We start from the raw sequence: 19,219 nt of genomic DNA on the forward strand, positions 1-19,219 counted from the left end.
GCTGCCGGGAGGGCTTGGTGGTGGTGGTAGATGGTTTGTGTGGTCATTTTAGATTTTGTGGCAGTTCAGATATGTTCTGAAGGCTCATTCCCAGATCCCCATGTCACTTTGGTTTCCTGCTTAAAATCAGGGAGCTTTATTTTTATTTTATTTTTTTAGAGATAGGGTCTAGCTCTGTCGCCCAGGCTTAAGTGCAGTGGGGTGATCTCAGCTCACTGCAACCTTGAACTCTTGGGCTCAAGGAATCCTGCTGCCTCAGCCTCCCGAGTAGCTAGGACTACAGGCACATGCTACCACACTTTGCTAAATTTTTGTGGTAAGAGGGTCTTGTTACATTGCCCAGGCTGGTCTCAAGCTTTTGGCCTCCAATGATCCACCTACCTCCACCTCCCAAAGCACTGGGATTACAGGCATGAACCATTGCACTGGGCCTAATTATTTTTTTTAGAGACAGGATCTTGCTCTGTTGCCGGTGCTAGAGTGCAGTGATGCAATCATAGCTTGCTGTAATCTTGAACTCAAAACAGGGAGCTTTAGAAGCAGCAACTGCTCTTTCCTTCACAAACGTTAATGATCTCACAGTGGCAGAGTGCTGGGTATTCCTGGTTTTACTCAACAAAATGTGTTTCTGGAAAGATTCATGGAGATGGAGTCAGACAGAGAAGGCGCTGGCATAGGACAGAATCCACTTGTGGAGGAAACCACAGCAAAACCCTCGTGGAATCTCTGTAGGGGCTGGAAGGTGGGTAACAGAAATTTTATCCTCCTCATTTTTTCTTTCTTTTCTGTTTGAAATTTCACATCAAGCATAAGTTTTATAAGAAGCAAGAGAAATGTGTTTGCACAAGGAACTCACTGGGCACTCACTGGAGCTTGGCAAGGTGTCCTTTGGCAACAGAGTAATCACCCCTTGATGTAGCTCTTTATTTTTGGAGGTCAGTATTTGTAGGCAAAAAACAAAATAACGATTTCTTTGAGGGACTCCCCTGTTACATACACAAATGAGCCTTGCAAAGTATTTTTCAATAGGGGAAATTAATCAGTTCTTTACTTCTCAACAATATTGACTTATTGTCTCAATATGTCAGTATTTTTGCATTTCAGGTTTTCCTAAAGAGAGATCCTCCTGCATTCAGTCCCATCTGCCGGAAATGGCAAGCACGGGCCCAGAATCTGACAGAAGCGTGTGAACGAGCATCAAGCCACTGGTAATGCAGGCACTGGCTGGGGCCGGCTCTGTCCTTGTCCCCCAGATGTGCCTGGGAAGGCATGTGTGACCAGTAAGACTTCACAGCACTTATAATGATAAAACCACTCCAGTGATGCCTCTCCCCTTCCTTGGGGTCTCTGGAAAACGTTTAGAGATTCTGTTTAGAGAAACATCCGAGTTCATCTTGGGAGATGCTGTCCAGGTGTGACTGGCCTCTTCATCTTGCTCCACGGTTGCCCAAGGCCAGAGACGTCCCTGCCACCCCCAAGGCGGCCTCAGAACCTCCTTGGCAGCTTGTAGGGTAGGAGTAGGGGAGGTGAGAGGGACTTACTGAAGAGAAAAATCACATCAAGAAGAGAGCCCTGAGATTCTCAGAGAGGGGCATTATGGCTTGGTGGTTACAAGTGAGGCTTGCAGAGCCAGGCTGCCTGGGTTCAAATCCCACAGCTCCACTTGCCACCGGATGACTTTACACAAGCTAAGTCTCTCCAGGCCTCAGCGAGGATAATGTTCATTCCTCGTGATGTTGACTTTGAGCATATTGTGCAGACAGCAGATGGGTGTGGATTTCATAGCTATGGATCTTGGCTTACACTGGAGGGTAAGCAAAGATGCCATCATTGATACTTTCAAATATTTTATAGAGTATATTAGCTGTGACTTAGAGTGAATAGTATCCACCCACAGGTTTGTCTGGAGGATTAAATGCGTTAATACAGTACTAAAATGCTGAGAACACAGCAAGCACTACATAAACACTAGCTATTATTATTATTATCCTACAATGTCCGGGGCTCTCCTGTTAGCTCCCAGTGCAGAAAACAGAATGTTTCTTGTGTTGCTTCTCAGGCTGAAACCAGATAAACTCCCCATCCCCAGGCATTTGGAGGGAGTTGAATTCAGAACTTCTGGGTATTAATACAAATTATCAAGAATGAGCAACACGAATCAGCAAACCATGTGTGCTGGCCCAGCACGTACGTAATTTAAAAGTGCTTTCATGGGAACCTTGAAACATCTCTAAGGGGCAGTGGCTATGAGCCCAGGTAACACTAGACAGATTCAAGCAAGAGAAACACTGTACCAAGCCTCGGCCAAATTCACAAGGCCAAAAGACAGCACTGGCCTTACCGGGATGGGTTTCCCACACTCTTCATCACTAACATGGGTTAAAGCACTCCTTACTCAAGAACGATGGCTCATAAATCATTGTCATATACTTTGCCTCATTTGGCCCTCACAAGGGTAGGACAACTCTGTGGTCTATCCCAAGGCCTGTCCCCCTGGTGCTGGCCACCAGAATAGAACACTGCATGATCGGAGGCATAATCACACTAATAAATTACACAAGCCAAGTGAAAACCCACTCATTTACCTTCCAAAATCATTAGCTGGGGCATTATTGTCCCCAGATAAAGAAACAGAGCCTCAGAGAAGTGACTTGCTTAAGGGCACACAGCTGGTGGCTCCAGAACTAGGACTTGAACTTAGGTCCCTCAACTCCAAGTCCACAAAAAAGGGTCTTTGGCTCACTGGGCAGCAGGAAGGTGAGGATGAAGTGTGGAACAGACCACGGAGTTGCTCTGCCCATGTCTGTCCTCCTGCCATCCAGCCCCTTTATAATGGGGCCCAGTTTGTGTCAGCTCTTCCTGTGCCCAGACCCCAGGACAGACTCAATGCACAAGCTCTGGCTCTGGTTCCCTTGACCCCCCCAATCCAGAGCCTGGGGTGAGGTCTTGGGGGGGGCGTTACAGGCACAGAGGTGGCTCCATGGCCCACAGTGCATGGAGACAGGCCCTGCACGGGGGAGTCCAGCACACCCCATCTGGACACAGGGTCACGTCATCAGGAGTCTGACCTCAAAGACAAAGGACACTGAAACTAGCCATGCCAGTCTCCTGGGACTAACCCAAAGCTGTCACTGCCGTGGAGGGATGGCTCTAAGTGGGGATAGTGCAGAGAGGAAAACCACAGAATTTTCTTTCACTAGAATGTGAGCGTTCAGACAGGTGCTCTCTCTTGAAGCACTTCTCCCACTCAACATCACAAATACAGACACGAGTAAATAGAACCTTTGGACGAGGCAGGCCTCCCGTCTTGTCATGAACCTCCTTGTCCCTCCTTTCACTCCCCAGGACCTCAACACTGCAGTTCACAGCTTGCTCATCCGACTGTGTCTGTACTCACATGTGGAGGCCTGCTCCCCTGAGCTTGTGCTGGCTCATTGCAGGGGAGAGAGGCTGTAGCTGCTCTCATTAGGAATGGAACCAGAAAAATGCAAGCACAGGCAAAAGTGCACAAACAGGTGCCTCCAATATGGTCCAGCCAAATGCATTTTGTCTTCTAATCAGTTTTGTCTCCCACCTCTTCCTCATGCCCAGGGAGAAGAGAATCTAGATTATGGGGTAGGGGAGCTCCACACAGTGGGAAAATAATACAAACCAAAGAGAGAGGAAGGGAGCTGTCATAGCCAGTGAAAAAGGGGAGATGAAGCTTTAGCAGTTCTAGGGGACTAAAGTGCAAATTATATATATATAGAGAGAGAGGGAGAACAAAACTAAAAACAAACAAAAATATTATATAGCACCAACCATTTCCCCAAGGGGCCAACAAATGCTACTGGTACATAGCCCTTACTTTCTAATACACTTTCTCTTTCAAGTTTCAAAATTACACTCTCATAGGAAACAGTTCATTTCAATATAACATCAAAAAATCTTCAAACAAACAAACAACATAAAAGCTCACACTTTTTTGTTCCTAAACCAGTGCTGAATGCTAGAAAGGTTAGGAATACCTCCGATTTTAAGAATTTATGTCAGCTTTTTTTATCTGTGTGTTTCAATACCAGCTGGACTGAATGAAACCACTCTCCACTGCTGTCTGGGGACATTTTTCTGAATGGCACATTTGTGTCCCCTCTCGAGGACACAACATGGCAGACATGGCAGGTGATACAAATGCTTTGAGGACAACAACGACCATGAATAACATGGTCTTCTGTACTCACATTTGTCCCCGTGGAAGCCAAAGGAAATGTGGGACTCGACTGGGCGAATGGCCTTGCTGGAATGGCTGCGTACGGCGTTCCGAGGTTTGAGGCATAATCTAGCGGATGAATCGGACAGACAGGTGAGTGGCCAGTTCCTGACTGCACCTTCAAGAGTCATCACTAGGACATCAGGGGGAAGGGACAGCTGACAACTTCCCCGCCATATTTATCAGTGGCCGGCGTGTTGGTAATCAGCAAAGCTTTATGTCTAAAACGTCTCAGGGAGTGCTGACGGGCCCAGACAGTGGGCCCGAGTGTGACGTCTTGGTACCTGTTTGCTTCACACGTGTGTGAGAAGGACACGGCGGGGAAGCCCCGGTTATTAAAGACAGGACACAACAGGCCTGTGGGAAGCCGATTTCCGCTTCTAGCTCTGACCGGGCGCTCACCTTCGTTGCCAGCGGGGCTGTAGGCAGCCGTGCTGTTGGGCGAGGCACACAGCGTCCCCTCCGCCGCGCCGAGCACGCCCCGCACGCCAGCGCTGGAGAGGGCGACAGAGGGAACCAGCTCCTTAGTAAGTGAAACGAAGAATTGCCACACGGCCCAGAAATGTCACTCCTAAGCACAGACCTCAAAACAGTGGCAAACAGGTGTTCCACCAAACACGGTTATGTGAATGTTCACAGCAGCACTATTCACGATGGTCAAAAGGTAGAAGTAATCCAAATGTCCACCCAAAGATGAATGGATAAGCAAAACGTGGTCTGTACATATAACGGAATATTATTCAGCCATGAAAAGGTTGTACATGTTATGACACAGAGGCACCTTTTTTACTTATGCCGTTAAAAAAAATAAAAAAAGTCAAGGCTGGGTGCAGTGGCTCACGCCTATAATCCTAGCACTCTGGGAGGCCAAGGTGGGTGGATCGTTTGAGCTCAGGAGTTTGAGACTAGCCTGACCAAGAGCGAGACCCTGTCTCTACTAAAATTAGAAAGAAATTAGCCAGACAACTAAAAATATATAGAAAAAATTAGCCGGGCATGGTGGCACATGCCTGTAGTCCCAGCTACTCGGGAGGCTGAGGCAGGAGGATCACTGGAGCCCAGGAGTTTGAGGTTGCTGTGAGCTAGGCTGACGCCACGGCACTCTAGCCCGGGCAACAGAGTGAGACTCTTGTCTCAAAAAAAAAAAAAAAAAAAAGCCAGTCACAAAAGGTCACTTGTTATATGATACCATTTACAGAAATGTCCAGAATAGGCAAATCCATAGAGACAAAAAGCAGACTGGTGGTTCCCAGGGGCTGGGGGAAGAGAGGAACAGCTTAATGGGTACAGGGTTTGCTTTCAAGGTAATGAAAACGTTCTGGAACTAGACAGTGGTAACATTTGCACAATATTATGAATGGCTAAATGCCACTGAATTGTACTCTTTAAAATGTTCAAAATGGTTGAGTCCTATGTGAATTTTACCACAGTTAAAAAAAGGCAGAAAAGGGAGGCCTTTTAAAAATTATTTTTAATTATGATAAAATACACTTAAAATTACCATCTTAGGCTGGGTGCGGTGGCTCACACCTGTAATCCTAGCACTCTGGGAGGCTGAGGCGGGTGAATTGCTCAAGGTCAGGAGCTCAAAACTAGCCTGAGCAAGAGCGAGACCCCGTCTCTACTATAAATAGAAGGAAATTAATTGGCCAACTATATATATATAAATTAGCCGGGCATGGTGGCACATGCCTGTAGTCCCAGCTAATCGGGAGATTGAGGCAGGAGGATCGCTTGAGCCCAGGAGTTTGAGGTTGCTGTGAGCTAAGCTGACACCACGGCACTCTAGCCCAGGCAACAAAAGTGAGACTCTGTCTCAAAAAAAAAAAAAAAAAATTACCATCTTAACCATTCTTAAGTGTACGGTTCAGTGGCATTGAGGACATTCATGTTGTTGTGCAACCATCACCACCATCCATCTCCAGAATTCTTTCCATCTTGCAAAACCAAAACTCTGTACCCATTAAAACCAACTCCCATTCCCCATCCCTCAGCCTCTGATAACCTCTCTTCTACTTTCTACCTCTGTGAATTTGCCTACTCTAGGTAGCTCATATAAGTGGAATCATACAGTACTCGTCTTGTGTGGCTGGCTTATCTTGCTTAGCATAATGTCCTCAAGTTCATCCATGTTGTAGCACGTGTCAGAATTTCTTTCCTTTTTAAGGCTGAGTAATATGCCATTGTGTGCATATACCACATTTTGCTTATCCATTCATCTGTGGATGGACGTTTGGGTTGCTTCCATGTTTCAGCTATTGTAAATAATAAAGGGATGCATTTTGAACACACCCATTTCAAAACACCTAACTCCAGTCATACATTCTACACCCTGAGCCAGGCACCCGCTTCTCCACCCCCAGTGTCTGCTCTCAGCACAGCAGGGAACAGGGGGCTGTTCCATGGAGCCTGAACACATCCCCCTTTTGCTGAACCCTTCACTGGCTCCAATCACACTCAAAGCAAAAGTGAAAGTCTTCACAGGAAGCCCAAGTGCTCAGGATCTGGGCCCTGGGGCTTCACTGGGTCCTCCTGCCCTGGTCATGCTCAATCTTGCATGAATGACAATGACCTGGGCATCCTAGGTCCACACCAGCTTTAGGACCTTCAAACTTGCTGTTCAACTGCTGTGATACATCTCTCCCAGACAGCCACAGGCTCATTCTGCCCCTCCTGAGGTGTCTGTCCCCAGTGAGGCCTCTCCCAACCACCCTATTTAAAATGTAAGGACAAGCCCCTCCCTCCCACACACACACTTTCTGCCTTGCCCCAGTGTTTGCTCCTTGGCACTTACCACCAGGAATGTTATTAATATCTAATTTACTTGTTCGTTTCTCTCATCTGTCTGGCCCCCATTAAGCATAAGCTCCTTGAGTAGAGACACTTTGCCTGTTTTGTTCTCTGTTGTCAGAACAGAGCATGACACACAGTAGGTGCTCAGTGAATATTTGTTGAGTGCATGCATGAGCCTGTTCTCCTGGACAGCACTTACTTTTCAGAGAAGACCAGGCATTTCTGAGTGTGCAGCTTCCCTTTCACATGCAGCTCCCAGTCCTAAGTCAGAAAGAAAGAAAAATGACCAAAGTAGAACTGACTCGTGGGAAGGTGAAGGATGAGCACAGAGCCTGGCCAGGCAGGGAGCACAGAGCGCTCAGAAGTTGGACCAACCTTGCGGCTGCATCTCCCTCTCCCTGCTCCTCCCCCTCCCATCCCCCCCCCAACTCCCGCCTGGCCATCCAGTCTCACTCCATCAGCCCCTCATCGGCACACCCAGTGACCATCATGAACAGGAGCCCAGACCCACATGTCGGATTCCCTCTCCCCTGTCTGTGGACTGTTGGACCCACCACCCCCTCCCCCTCCCTCGCCTCTCCCCTAGGGAGACCCCACCTCTTTCTATATCCAGCTGGGAGAATCTGGCAGGTGAACTCAATGATTTATACAACCTTAGAAAAGGCTTGGACGAAGCCCTTGGGCATCTCCCAGGGCCAGCCAGTGCCCCCCCACACAGGAGGTGAGAGAGTGTGTCCCACCTGAGTCACAGGGCTGCACTTGGACATGTGACCCAAGCAGAAGTGAATGGCAGGCTCTGGTGTGACTCCACTAAATAAGGGCCCTTGGAAGGGATGGGAGGCGCAGGCCCTGGCAGGGTCAGACCCACATTTGAATCTCCATTCTGCCACGTCCTAGCTAGGGGCCCCGGGGCAAGTCACTTCATCTCTCTAGGCCTCAGTTTTCTCATCCACAAAGTGAGAATAATAATAGTATCTACCACTATGAGTTACTGCTGGCACACAGAAAGGGTTTAAAATGTGCTGGTTATGATAATTATTACTGCTTCAGAATATTTCAGTGCATCAGCAATACATTTTTTTTGGAAGATGATACTATAAGGAACTTTTGTTTGCAGCAGCTCAAAGCATTTCGCAACCATGGGGAAGGTAGCAGGAGGCTCTACCTCCACCTTGTAGAGGCGGAAGCTGAGGTCCTCTGTAATAATGACTCCAGGTCCCAACTGATAATTACTCTCTTGCCCTTAATGCAAAATTCTGCTGCTTTTTCCTTTCAAACTTAGTACAGTCTACGTACTCAAGGGCAGTAGCTTCCGGGCACACCTCGGGGGAAATTCCCTCCAAGGAGACTTGGGATCCTGAGCCCCTTCTCTGCAACCCAGGTGGGGGCCTTTGCTCCCCCATCTGGTCTTAGCTCTCTCACCTATAGAAAGTGGGTAAGAATCTCTAACTTGCCTCAAAGCAAGGGACAGGTCCTGGTGCATTTCTGAAAGTCCTTTGGGTCCTAACACCTATGATCTTAATCAAGAAATACCGATTGCAAAATTCTGTTACCCAAACGTGCCAGCTCCTCACCATGAGCAGCGAGAGTTGGGTCGTGGGGGGAAGCCCCCCAGGCTCCTCACCGTGGCTCCCAGCCTGTCCTGGATGACTCACCTTCAAATCAAACACCTTCTTGTCGCAGATGCTACAGACGTGCGGCAGGTGGAGGGGGGCCACGCCGTGAAGGTCGTTCAGCTCCTGAACCTGCAGGGGCCGCACGGAGAGCATGGCCTGCTCCTCCTTGGCCCGCCGCCGGGCACTGCTGAAAGCCTGCTTGCTGTTGTTAAGCCGACCCCCAAAGGAAGGAGGGGTCCTGTCGGGGGTGGGTTCCTCAGGGTTGTACAGCTCGTAGGGCTGGCTGGGGGGTGGGGGCCACAGGTCGGGGCCTGCTGTGAGATCGGGCTTGCTTTGGCCGGAGAACCCGTGGGGGCTCTCCCACGGGCCGTCCGCGCCCTGCAGCAGCGGCCCCACTTCCCTTTTCGAGCCCCCCGCCTGCTCAGCTGGAAATCCGCCTGCCACACGCGACCCCTGGGAGTTGGGTCCGTAGAAGTCTTTGGAAAAGGCAGCTTGGCCATCTTGCCCTGGGTGACTGTAGTGCCCTTCGTAAGTCACACCGCCCGCAGTCGAGGCAGAGGCTGGCAGGAAGCTGGGCTGCCCGTCTGTTTCAGAGCCGTATGTCTGGCCGGAGCTGGCTTTGCCATACTCGTAGAATCCCGCGGGAGCTGGCGCGGGCCCTGTCTTGCCAAGGCCCAAGATGACTGCTGGCTGGCCAGGGGCCGGAGGCATTACCCCGCTGAAAGGATGCATCACCATGGCACTGGGGGGCTGGCTGGGAAGGCTCATGGAGGCTCCTGGGCCTCGTGTCTGGCTAGGGGGTGAAAAGGCAATTGCATTAGAGGGAAACCGGGTGCTGGGTATGGTTGCAGCATGTTGGGGTACCCCGGTGTGGCCATGGGGGTTACTGATCACAGACGGATGTCTCAGCTGGTTGAAGAGAGGCTGGGACATGGCCACTTTGGAGAGGACTTGGTTCAGGACAGTGGCGGCCGCAGTGTTGTTGGTGACAGCTGTCTGTGCCAACTTCAGCCGGTGGAGGGTGAGCTGGGCTTGCAGTTGAGCCAGCTGGAGACTGGCAGGTGAAGGAAGGAGAAGGTTCGGGTTACCAACCGAGAACGGGTTCTTGTCCAGGAGCTTGGCGGCACTGCAGGAAGACAGAGGTCTAGATGCACCGCTGGTTTTCAGTAGGGGGCTGGCGCGCAAGGGACTGTCTTTTAGCTATCTGTGGTGCCCCACCACCACATAAACAAGACCCTCCCACACAAGTCCCACAGACAAGTGAGTCTGCAAAACCCTGTGCTCACACACATACATTTAAAAAGAAAAAACTCTACTAGAAAAATTATATGACAGAATGTTCAATCTCACTGGTAATTAGAAACACAAACTAAACCCATTAGAAACAAATATTTGCCTAGAAAAATAGCAAATTTTTTAAAAATACCAGCACTTAGTGTTGGAGAGATAAAGTAGAATGGACACAATGTCAATAATAGTCTTAACTCACACAGCTTCATTAAAATGCATTCATTATATTCATAATCTTTGACCGAACAATTCAATCCTATGAATCTAACCTAACAAAATGAGCTAAAATATAGGGAAAACTTGATACCCAAAGATGTTTAATACTGCATTATGTAAGAGTCCACAGTTGAAGATTACAAATATCCAACAATGGGGGGCTAGGATTTGAAGTGAGTAAATTATACCATATCAACATAATGAAATATTAAGTAACCATCTACTATTGGTATTTAAATTTCTACTTTATAATGTAACATTTGAGACATGCAGAAAGTGTACACAGCACTAAGCTTGAGATAGACAACATTCCAGCACGCCAAATCCCGGTTGGCTACCTGCTCTCCCCCTCCCCTGGCCAGCTCCATCACTGCCTATGGTAAACACTATCTTGAATTTGGTAAAGTCACTGCTTACAAAAAACAAAAACAAACCCCTAAACAAAACACCGCTCTAATGACATGAGAAAAATCTATATGCTCTAATGTTCAGTGAAACAAGCAGACTTCAAAATTGCTTACACAGTGAATTGTGTATATATTTGTGCCAAACACATTTTCATCCCTGTCCTCATTTCATGTCCTAAAGCAATAAAAATTAGGTTCCTGTCTGAATAGAGAAATAAACAAACTCAGTTTCTCCCATTCTCTCGCAACATAGATCACTTCTCACACCAGATGTGTGGGGGTTTTTTCACCACACACCAAGCAAGCAATCAGCTCTGCAGTGGACCCCAGCTGGGCGTCCTCCAATTCAATTCCGACACTATCTACCTGGAGGTAGCATCAGATCCCACAGGTTGCAGGCTCCATCCCGAAGACTGTCCCCCACTTCAGATGCCAATCACAAACCCCACATCGTTTACCCTGTGCTTCTCATTGACCAGCTATAAATCTAGGTTAAACTATTAATAATTTGCTAGAGCCTCTCGCAGAACTCAGGGAAACAAACATTTGCTAGTTTATTATAAAGGATGTTACAAAGGATACCAATGAACACCAGATGCAAGAAATGCACAAGGCAAGGTGGGTGGGAAGGGGCGGGGCTTCCGTGCCCTCTCCAGGTGTTCCGCCCTCCATGTGCCCAGCTACCCAGAAGCTCTCTGAATCTAGTCCTTTTGGGATTTCTATGGAGGCATCATTATGTAGACATGATTGATTAAATCATTGGCCATCATTGGACAGGGGTCATCAGCCCCTGTCCTCTTCCCTGATATGGAGGAGTGGAGCTAAAATTCCTGATGCTCCAATCCTGCCTTGGTCTTTGCGGTGACCAGTGCCCATCCTGAAGATACACCGGGGGCTGCTAGCTATTTTCACCTCATTAGCATACAAAAAAGATATTTATCAGATTTCAAGGATTTTAGGAGTTATGCACCAGGAAACCAAACAAAGACTAAATATATATTTCATAAGATCACAGTTCTCTTCAACCCAGCTCTCAAACTCAAATAGCATAAAGAATAACCCAAAAAATTACATGTGAAAAATCTGGACAGAATTTCCCAGAAAGTCTGGGATGTCAGCGCTCTCTGGTAAGACCATATTTTCTGGGTTTTAAATTCCCCTTCTGGGAAGTGGGTATAATCAGGAAGGATGTTAGGGATGTTGATGAACTGGAATCCCGGGACATTTGGATGGGAAGAATGGGACCGTGGAATTTGAAACTGGGATTGCCACGGATGATCCAGGCTGCGCAGTCTGTATGCTTGTGAAGTGTGGGGTGGAAACCACACAGCCGGGACAAGCTAGTATCTACTGTCTCGGGTTCCATACAGTAAAAGCCCAGCAATAATGAAACAAAGAAGAGAGGGCTGGGGTGGGCTCAAGCAAGAAGGAAAGGGGGGGTGTGGCGAGTCATGTGCCGCCTCACCCTTTTGTTGGGAGCGCGTGCACAGAACACCAGGCACACCCGCACGCAAATGCAAGTACAAAACACATTTCAGAGTCAGATAAAAGTGACTTCATTACTCTTTCCCATTATATGAAAATTTAAAAATTGTCTATAAGTTGTTAAAAAGACTCCACCTTCACCCAGCCGGCAGCCCTGTTATACTCCAAGGGCAGAACAGGCTGGTTGCATTTTAAAATATTGAGGAGGGAGGTCAAGGTTAAAGGCGGTGACAGATCCTTTCTCATCTGGGGAGTTACACTGACTGCAGACAAGCTTTTGGGGGCCCCTGTGTACCCAGCACAAATCGAGCAGCAGCAGAGTGGGAGGCATTAGCATCTACGTAGGCAAGAATCCGGAAGGAAGAGGAGGATGGATGGTCAAGAGTCTGATGATAGATTTCGACTTGTGCAGTATTAAGTAGCTGAGCTTTAGAAGAGTAATTAAGCTTAACTCCAAGTCCTGCCCACACAGGGCCAGCCCTCCCCACCAGTCTGTCCGCCATGCAGCCTGCTCCACTAACAAGGCGATAATGAGGTGCCAACTTGGTTGCCATGACCAGAGCAAGACAAGGTTGGTTTTGTTTTTCCCAGCGAAGTCAGCTGTATTTTCTAAAATTGCATTCCAGGCTGGAGGGAGCTCTTGGTGGAGATTCCCCCTTGCCCCTGAAAGGGCACGTGGGGAAGAGCTGTCTTTCCAACCGGGAAAGCCAACCATGCGGGGTATTTGTAGGTCAGCCGTGGGAAAGAAGTCCTTTCCAGAGTATGGCCCAGGTTTTAGAAGTTTACCTGTTCAGATTTAGCATGAAATAAGAATAACCATTTTTCTGTTTTCTTCCTCACTTTTGCTTTACCTAGCAAGTTCTTATTGTCCCCACATGAATCATCACAGCAGAACACATGTTTTGAGCCAAAGACATTAGGTAGACAGGAAAAAGCACATCATCCTATTTTTTTTTAAATGCCCTAAAATTCTTGGCCTGAAATAGTTCATAACCTGAAATTCAGATGTATATAATAATTACATATTTTTAATATGCATGTTTTATTGCAGAATGTTATGGGGTTACAAATGTTTCGGTTACATAAATTGCTCTGGTACCATTTGAGTCAAAGTTATAAGTGTGTCCATCACCCAGATAGCATGCATTATACCCGTTAGGTATGAGTTTACCTATCCTCCCTCCCCCTGCCACCTGCTGGATTTCCAGTGAATATTGTTTCCATGTGTGCACGTAAGTGTTGATCCGATTAGTTCTAATTTAATGGTGAGTACATGTGATGTTTGTTTTTCCAGTCTTGTGATACTTCACTTAGAAGAATGGTCTCTAGTTCCATCTAGGTTAATACAAGAGGTATTATATTAAGTCACCGCTTTTTTGTGTGTGGCTAAGTAGAACTCCATGATATACATATACCACATTTTCTTAATCCACTCATGTATTGATGGGCACTTGGGTTCTTTCTACTTCTTTGCAGAAACATTTGACTGCAGGTGTCCTTTTTTTAGAATGTCTTTTTTCCTGTGGGTAAATACCCAGTAGTGGGATTGCTTGATCAAATGGTACTTCTACTTGTAGTTCTTTGAAGTATTTCCATGCTACTTTCCACAGAGGTTGTACTAGTTTGCAGTCCCACCAACAGTGTATGAGTGTTCCTGTCTCTCCATATCCATGCCAGCATTTGTTGTTTTGAGCCCAAAATGGGGGTACATGATCTGACACACATGGGGCCTGAAACTGATGTGCCCCCTCTATCTTCCCGCCACTTGACTTGTCATTGTTACATCACTTAGCACATCCTGCCTTGTGTTAAAAACAATTGCTTGCATGCCTTTCTACTCCATAGACATAAGCTCCACAAGAGAAGGAAGCATGTCTTGGAGATTCTTGTATTTCCCCAGCACACTGCCTTGCACTTGGTGGGCACTCAGTTCATGCTGTGAACAGAATGAAGGAGGAAAATGATGAGTGTGGCTCATCAGAACCAGATAGGAAGAAGAGACGAGACCAGACGAGGAAGAGGAGCCAAGACTGGACCAGACCAGATGGGCAAGAGGAGACTAGACCAGATGAGGAAGAGGAGATGAGACCGGACAAAGAAGAGGAGACCAGATCAGACAAGACCAGACCGGACCCAAGCCCCTAATTAACACAGAGAGAAAACAACATGCCCAAAGCCACACAGCTGGGTGGTGGTAAAAACCTTAGTGAGAACCCAGATCATCCAACCTAGCCTCCAGTGGCCAAGAGAACATCCTTGCCTCCAAAACCGTGACCAAGCCCCGGAACCATCTGTCTCATCACCAAATGATCGTGTCCACCCAGATTTATTTGTAGTTCTCCCCTCTATTCAAAGAGATCCAGTAGTCCCCCCCTTATCCTCAGGGGACATGTTCCAAGATCCTTAGTGGATACCTGAAACTAAGGATAGTGCTGAACCCTATCTGTACTATGGTTTTTCCTATGCATACATACCTATGATACCGTTTAACTTATAAATTAGGCACAGTAAGAGATTAACAACAATAACTAATAATAAGGCTGGGCATGGTGGCTCACACCTGTAATCCTAGCACTTTGGGAGGCTGAGGCGGGAAGACCATTTGAAGCCAGGAGTTCGAGACCAGCCTGAGCAACAGTGAGACCCCCATCTCTACAAAAACAGAAAAATTAGCCCAGCGTGTCGATGTGTACCTGCCTGCAGTCTCCCAGCAACAGTTCAGCACTATCCTCAGTTTCAGGCATCCACTGAGGGTCTTGGAACATGTCCCCTGAAGATGAGGGGGGACTACTGTATCTCTCTGAATGGAGGGGGGAGCTACAAATAAATATGGGTGGACATGAGGCAGGAGGATCACTTGTGCCCAGGAATTTGAGGTTGCAATGAGCTATGATGATGCCACTGCAGCGTACGCTGGGTGACAGGGTCAGACTCCATCTCAAAAAAATAATGATAATAACAAAATAGAACACTTACAACAATATACTGTAATAAGAGTTGTGTGAATGTGGTCTCTCTCCCTCTCTCTCTTTCTCTCTCAAAATATCTTATTGTACCGTACTCATTCATTTTCAGACCATGGTTGACTATGGGTAACTAAACCATGGAAAGCGAAACTGCCGAGGAGGGGGGACTATATACTGAGTACCTTTGATAGGCAGGCACTCACTGAGCCCCAGGGAGATGCAAAGATGCAGGTCCTGTCTGGGACCGGCCTAAGCTCCGGAGGTGAGCGGGTGGGGGGCAAGGTTCTACGCACCTCCGTCACCCTCTCTTCCCCTAAGCCTTGTGCAGCTGCGCTTTTTGCAGTCATATCGTCAAACCTCAGATCTGAAGAGGAGGGAGCACAGCACAGCGAGCTGCACACCCAGCACAGAGCTGGGCTGTCTGTCACACAGCCACGCTGAGGGACGCTCCCACTCACAAAGAAACATTCTACACGCTGCGCTCTGATTCATCAAGGCCTCTATAGGGCTTGCGGCCCCAGGGCTGAGGTTTTGTTGCTTTCGTTTACAAAAAATTCATAGTGAATAATTAGATTAAAAACTTTGGTTCTCTGCTTGCTAAGGTTTTTTTTTTTTCTTTTTTTTAATTATAGCAGCATTTCTTTCTAGAGTTTTAAAGATAAAATATAGCCCCCCGGGTGTGGTGGCTCATGCCTATAATCCTAGCACTTTGGGAAGCCAAGGTGGGAAGATCACTTGAGGCCAGGAGTTCAAACACCAGCCTGAGCAAGAGTAAGACCTCGTCTCTACAAAATATAGAAAAAAAAAATTAGCTGGGCATGGTGGCAGGTGCCTGTAGTATGAGCTACTTGGGAGGCTGAGGCAGGAGGATCGCTGAAGCCTAGGAGTTTGAGGTTGCAGTGAGCTATGATGATGCCATGGCACTCTAGCCTGGGAGACAGAGCAAGACACTGTCTAAAAAAATAATAATATACAAAACTAAATAAAATACAGCATTCATGAGTTTGTCTAATCAGCACACATGCATTGAGCATCCATTATGAGCTGGGCAAAATTGCCAGGCAGTAGAGACACAAAGATGAAAAGAAAGAAACCTTCCTGGGACCACAGAGAAGACAAATCCCACCAAGTGACAAGTATGCTGACAGAGGAAAGCACAAGACAGCAAGGCACGGGAGGAAGTGGTTCCTACCACTGACGTCTTAGAGAAATTTAACAAATAAAAGGCCAACTCGAGGGCTGTCTGAACGCTGAACAAAGGCTTATCAACCCAGCTACATCGGCAGTTCGTGACAGGCAGCTGGGAGATGAACTGTGGTCAGAGACCTGGGCTTCCGTCTGCCAGCCACGGGTTGAGAGCAGTAAAGTCGCTTAATTTTTCCGGCCATCAGAATGTTCTCATCTGTAAAATGGGAGTAGTAATCCCACGAGATGTGTCTCAGACCACAGTGATTGGCTCAAGGATGATCACTGCCTGCAATTTTGTTGGAGCTGTCAGGAGTGAGGCACTCTCTCTCGTGCCCGGGTTGCTAAACTGGTTGTTAAGCCACCACTTAAGGAGAGCCCGCTCGAGAATGAAGCCAACGCAGAAGACACCGGCCTGGAGACAGGCGCACAGACAGCCCGGGTGACCTCATGGGAAGGCCTTGTGCCAGCTTTGGCTCCTTCTGCTTTGGACTTCTCTGTGCATGAACCAACACATTTCCTTTGTTTGCTTAATACGAACAGCAATGTAAAAAGAAAGCCAGCCTGCTTAAACCATCTGCATTTAACTCGGACGGTTCCTCTCCGTGGCCCACGTTGACTTGAGGGTTCCCTGTCACCTTCCAGTTTCCTCTGCAGGAGTGGACTGACTACAAGGACAGTGGTGGTTGGAGCTAAGGGGTCACTATCGTCATCATCGTCATGAGTGTGGGTGGCAAGTGATCTCTGCCAAGATGAATCTTCCTTAGAGACAGACAGAAATGGACAATAGAAAATGCAGAGATGTCAACATGGAGAAAAGAGGAGAGGAAGATAAGGAGCGGACAAATGCTGAGAGAGGAGGGAGCAGGCATAGGGACGGGGCTTGAGGAGATTGGAGACAGTCCCAACAGCCACCTGGTGAGCCGGGAGGGACTTAGGAGTGTAATAAAACCTATGACCAGCTGAGGCGCAGCAGCAGCAGTGGGTGGGGACTCATCTACAGGCCCTTCCCTGCTAACGTCTGGCCTTCCAGAAGCCGGAGCCAAGACCCACAGCACAGAGCATGGCAGTGCCTACACCAGCACAACTTGCATAAGCCCAATGTCATCTTCCAAGATAACCAATTCAGGAATTTAAATTCACTTCCGGTTCAGCTCAGTTCCCTTTCCAGGCCGAGTGATGACTGTGCCGTTTCTCCTTTTGTGCTAAAATATAAAATATAATCTAGGTGAGAAGGCTCATGGACCAGGCAAGAGAACGTTTTCCACCTTTGGCCACGCCTTTATAATGCGGCCAAATCAAATCAAATGCAGTGCTCGGGGTCAGGCCTTTGCAGTTGAGTTTGACAATCTATGATCTAGGAAATATATTTCTCATCCTCTCAGAAGCTAGGTCAGGATATGAACCGCAGGGGCCAGTCCCTAAATGCCAGGGGACAAAGATGGCAATGATGACAACATAGTTCAAACTATAGCTAATAATCAAATTTAAAGAGCAAGGAGGTATCTCAGAGATAATTTAGTTTAACCCACTCCTACAGAGGAAAAAGAGTGAAAGCCAATGACGTTGTTGTCATATGTGCATCACCCCAAGTCACACACCTGGACAGGAGAGAGCTGGGACAGGAACGCAGCCCCTCCCTCCTCAGGGCTGAGGCAGTGGCTGGGGTGGGAGACGCCCCCACCAACAATCCCAGGTGAGGCTCCTCCTTTGCGGGGAGAGGAGTGAGACCGCACACTTTTTGGGGACTGTTCTCTTGATGGGTAACAATGGCGCTGTCGGATCGTCACTAGCTTGGCCTCTGTGACTAATTTCGAGATTACTGGACCAACGCTGTGTTCCGTGTTTGGGCCTCAGCCATGACATTACCATAGGATGATTCATTTCACCATGACACCTCTTGGAATGATTCATCACAGCAATAATAATCCTATCATCCCTTTTTTGTTTTGTGTTTTTCAGTGGCGTGTTGATAAGTGTTTTCACCTCATTAGCTATGTGATCTCCAGAACAACCACGTGGGTAGTTAAGTCAACTATGACCATTTCCAGTGACTGAGGCCAAGAAAGGTCAGATAAACCACCCGAGGTCATCCAGCCAAGGAGGCGCTTGACTGGGACTTGAAGGAGGGTCTTAGCTATGGACAGTAGTCTGTCCTCCTTCTAGATGTTCAGCAAAGGGAGCTTTAAAAACCATATTCCCAGCCCTACTACCCTTGGATGTGAGTTTAAATAACACGTTCGGTGTCCAATGACCAGCCTTTTGGTCCATCAGAGTGAGATTCTCAGAACCAGAGAATGTGCAGTCACGAAGGGGCACCCGATGGTTTTATAACTGACAGGAGAGGGCCTGCCTTTCCCCCTGCAGTTATTAGAAGGGCTCAGAATGTGCCAAAGAGAACCGATGCTGCAGAAAATACAGAAAAAGCAGCACAGTTTCTGCTGGTGTCAAAACGGGAGAGACTTTGGGCAAAGAGAGTATTAATGTCAACTTAACTACCAAGAACCAAACAATTGTTGGCTTTTCCTTCTTTCTGTACCATTTTTTATTTAAAATATTCTTTATTTTATTTAAAATATTCTTTATTTTATAAAATGCAGTGCTTGGGGTCAGGTCTTTGTAGGTGGGAATTTATTTTTAATATTCATATTTGTTTTGTTTTGAATTTTTAAAATACTTAAATATGAAGAGCATAACAAATGCCTACGAACTGATCCCCCATCACCCCCAAATGAACAAATGCTATTATTATGGTCATTTTTGCCTCAGATATTTTTTATCAAAAAAATAAAATTAGACAGATAATCTTGAAGTTTCCTTTGAAACTCTGCTTAGTTCAATAATTCTACCCTCATTTCCCCAGTGACATCCATACATGGTATGTGTGTCTATCTGTCTATATATCTGTCTGCATCAGTCCACATATAGAAAAAGCATAAATGTGTGTGCTCATCAAAACAGCATGTAGGACTGATTTGAAAAAAATTTCTTCCAAAGAAATAAATTTCTCCC

At 47.2% G+C, this 19,219-nt stretch overlaps 1 protein-coding gene across 2 annotated transcripts in view; it reads right to left on the reverse strand.

Annotated features, from left to right (window-relative positions):
• The window catches only part of RBM20 (RNA binding motif protein 20), a 169,022-nt gene that overhangs the window by 42,208 nt on the left and 107,595 nt on the right, over positions 1-19,219 (reverse strand). For both annotated transcript variants that reach the window (XM_012771210.3, XM_012771217.3), the window contains exons 2-5: positions 8,698-9,784; positions 7,242-7,303; positions 4,652-4,743; positions 4,221-4,318 (exon numbers count right to left, since the gene is read on the reverse strand). In XM_012771210.3, the coding sequence (XP_012626664.1) occupies positions 4,221-4,318; positions 4,652-4,743; positions 7,242-7,303; positions 8,698-9,784 (1,339 nt within the window). The remainder of the gene's footprint in view (positions 1-4,220; positions 4,319-4,651; positions 4,744-7,241; positions 7,304-8,697; positions 9,785-19,219) is intronic.

The sequence above is a fragment of the Microcebus murinus genome, chromosome 14 (assembly GCF_040939455.1).
Source record: "Microcebus murinus isolate Inina chromosome 14, M.murinus_Inina_mat1.0, whole genome shotgun sequence".
NCBI classification, from domain to species: domain Eukaryota; kingdom Metazoa; phylum Chordata; class Mammalia; order Primates; family Cheirogaleidae; genus Microcebus; species Microcebus murinus.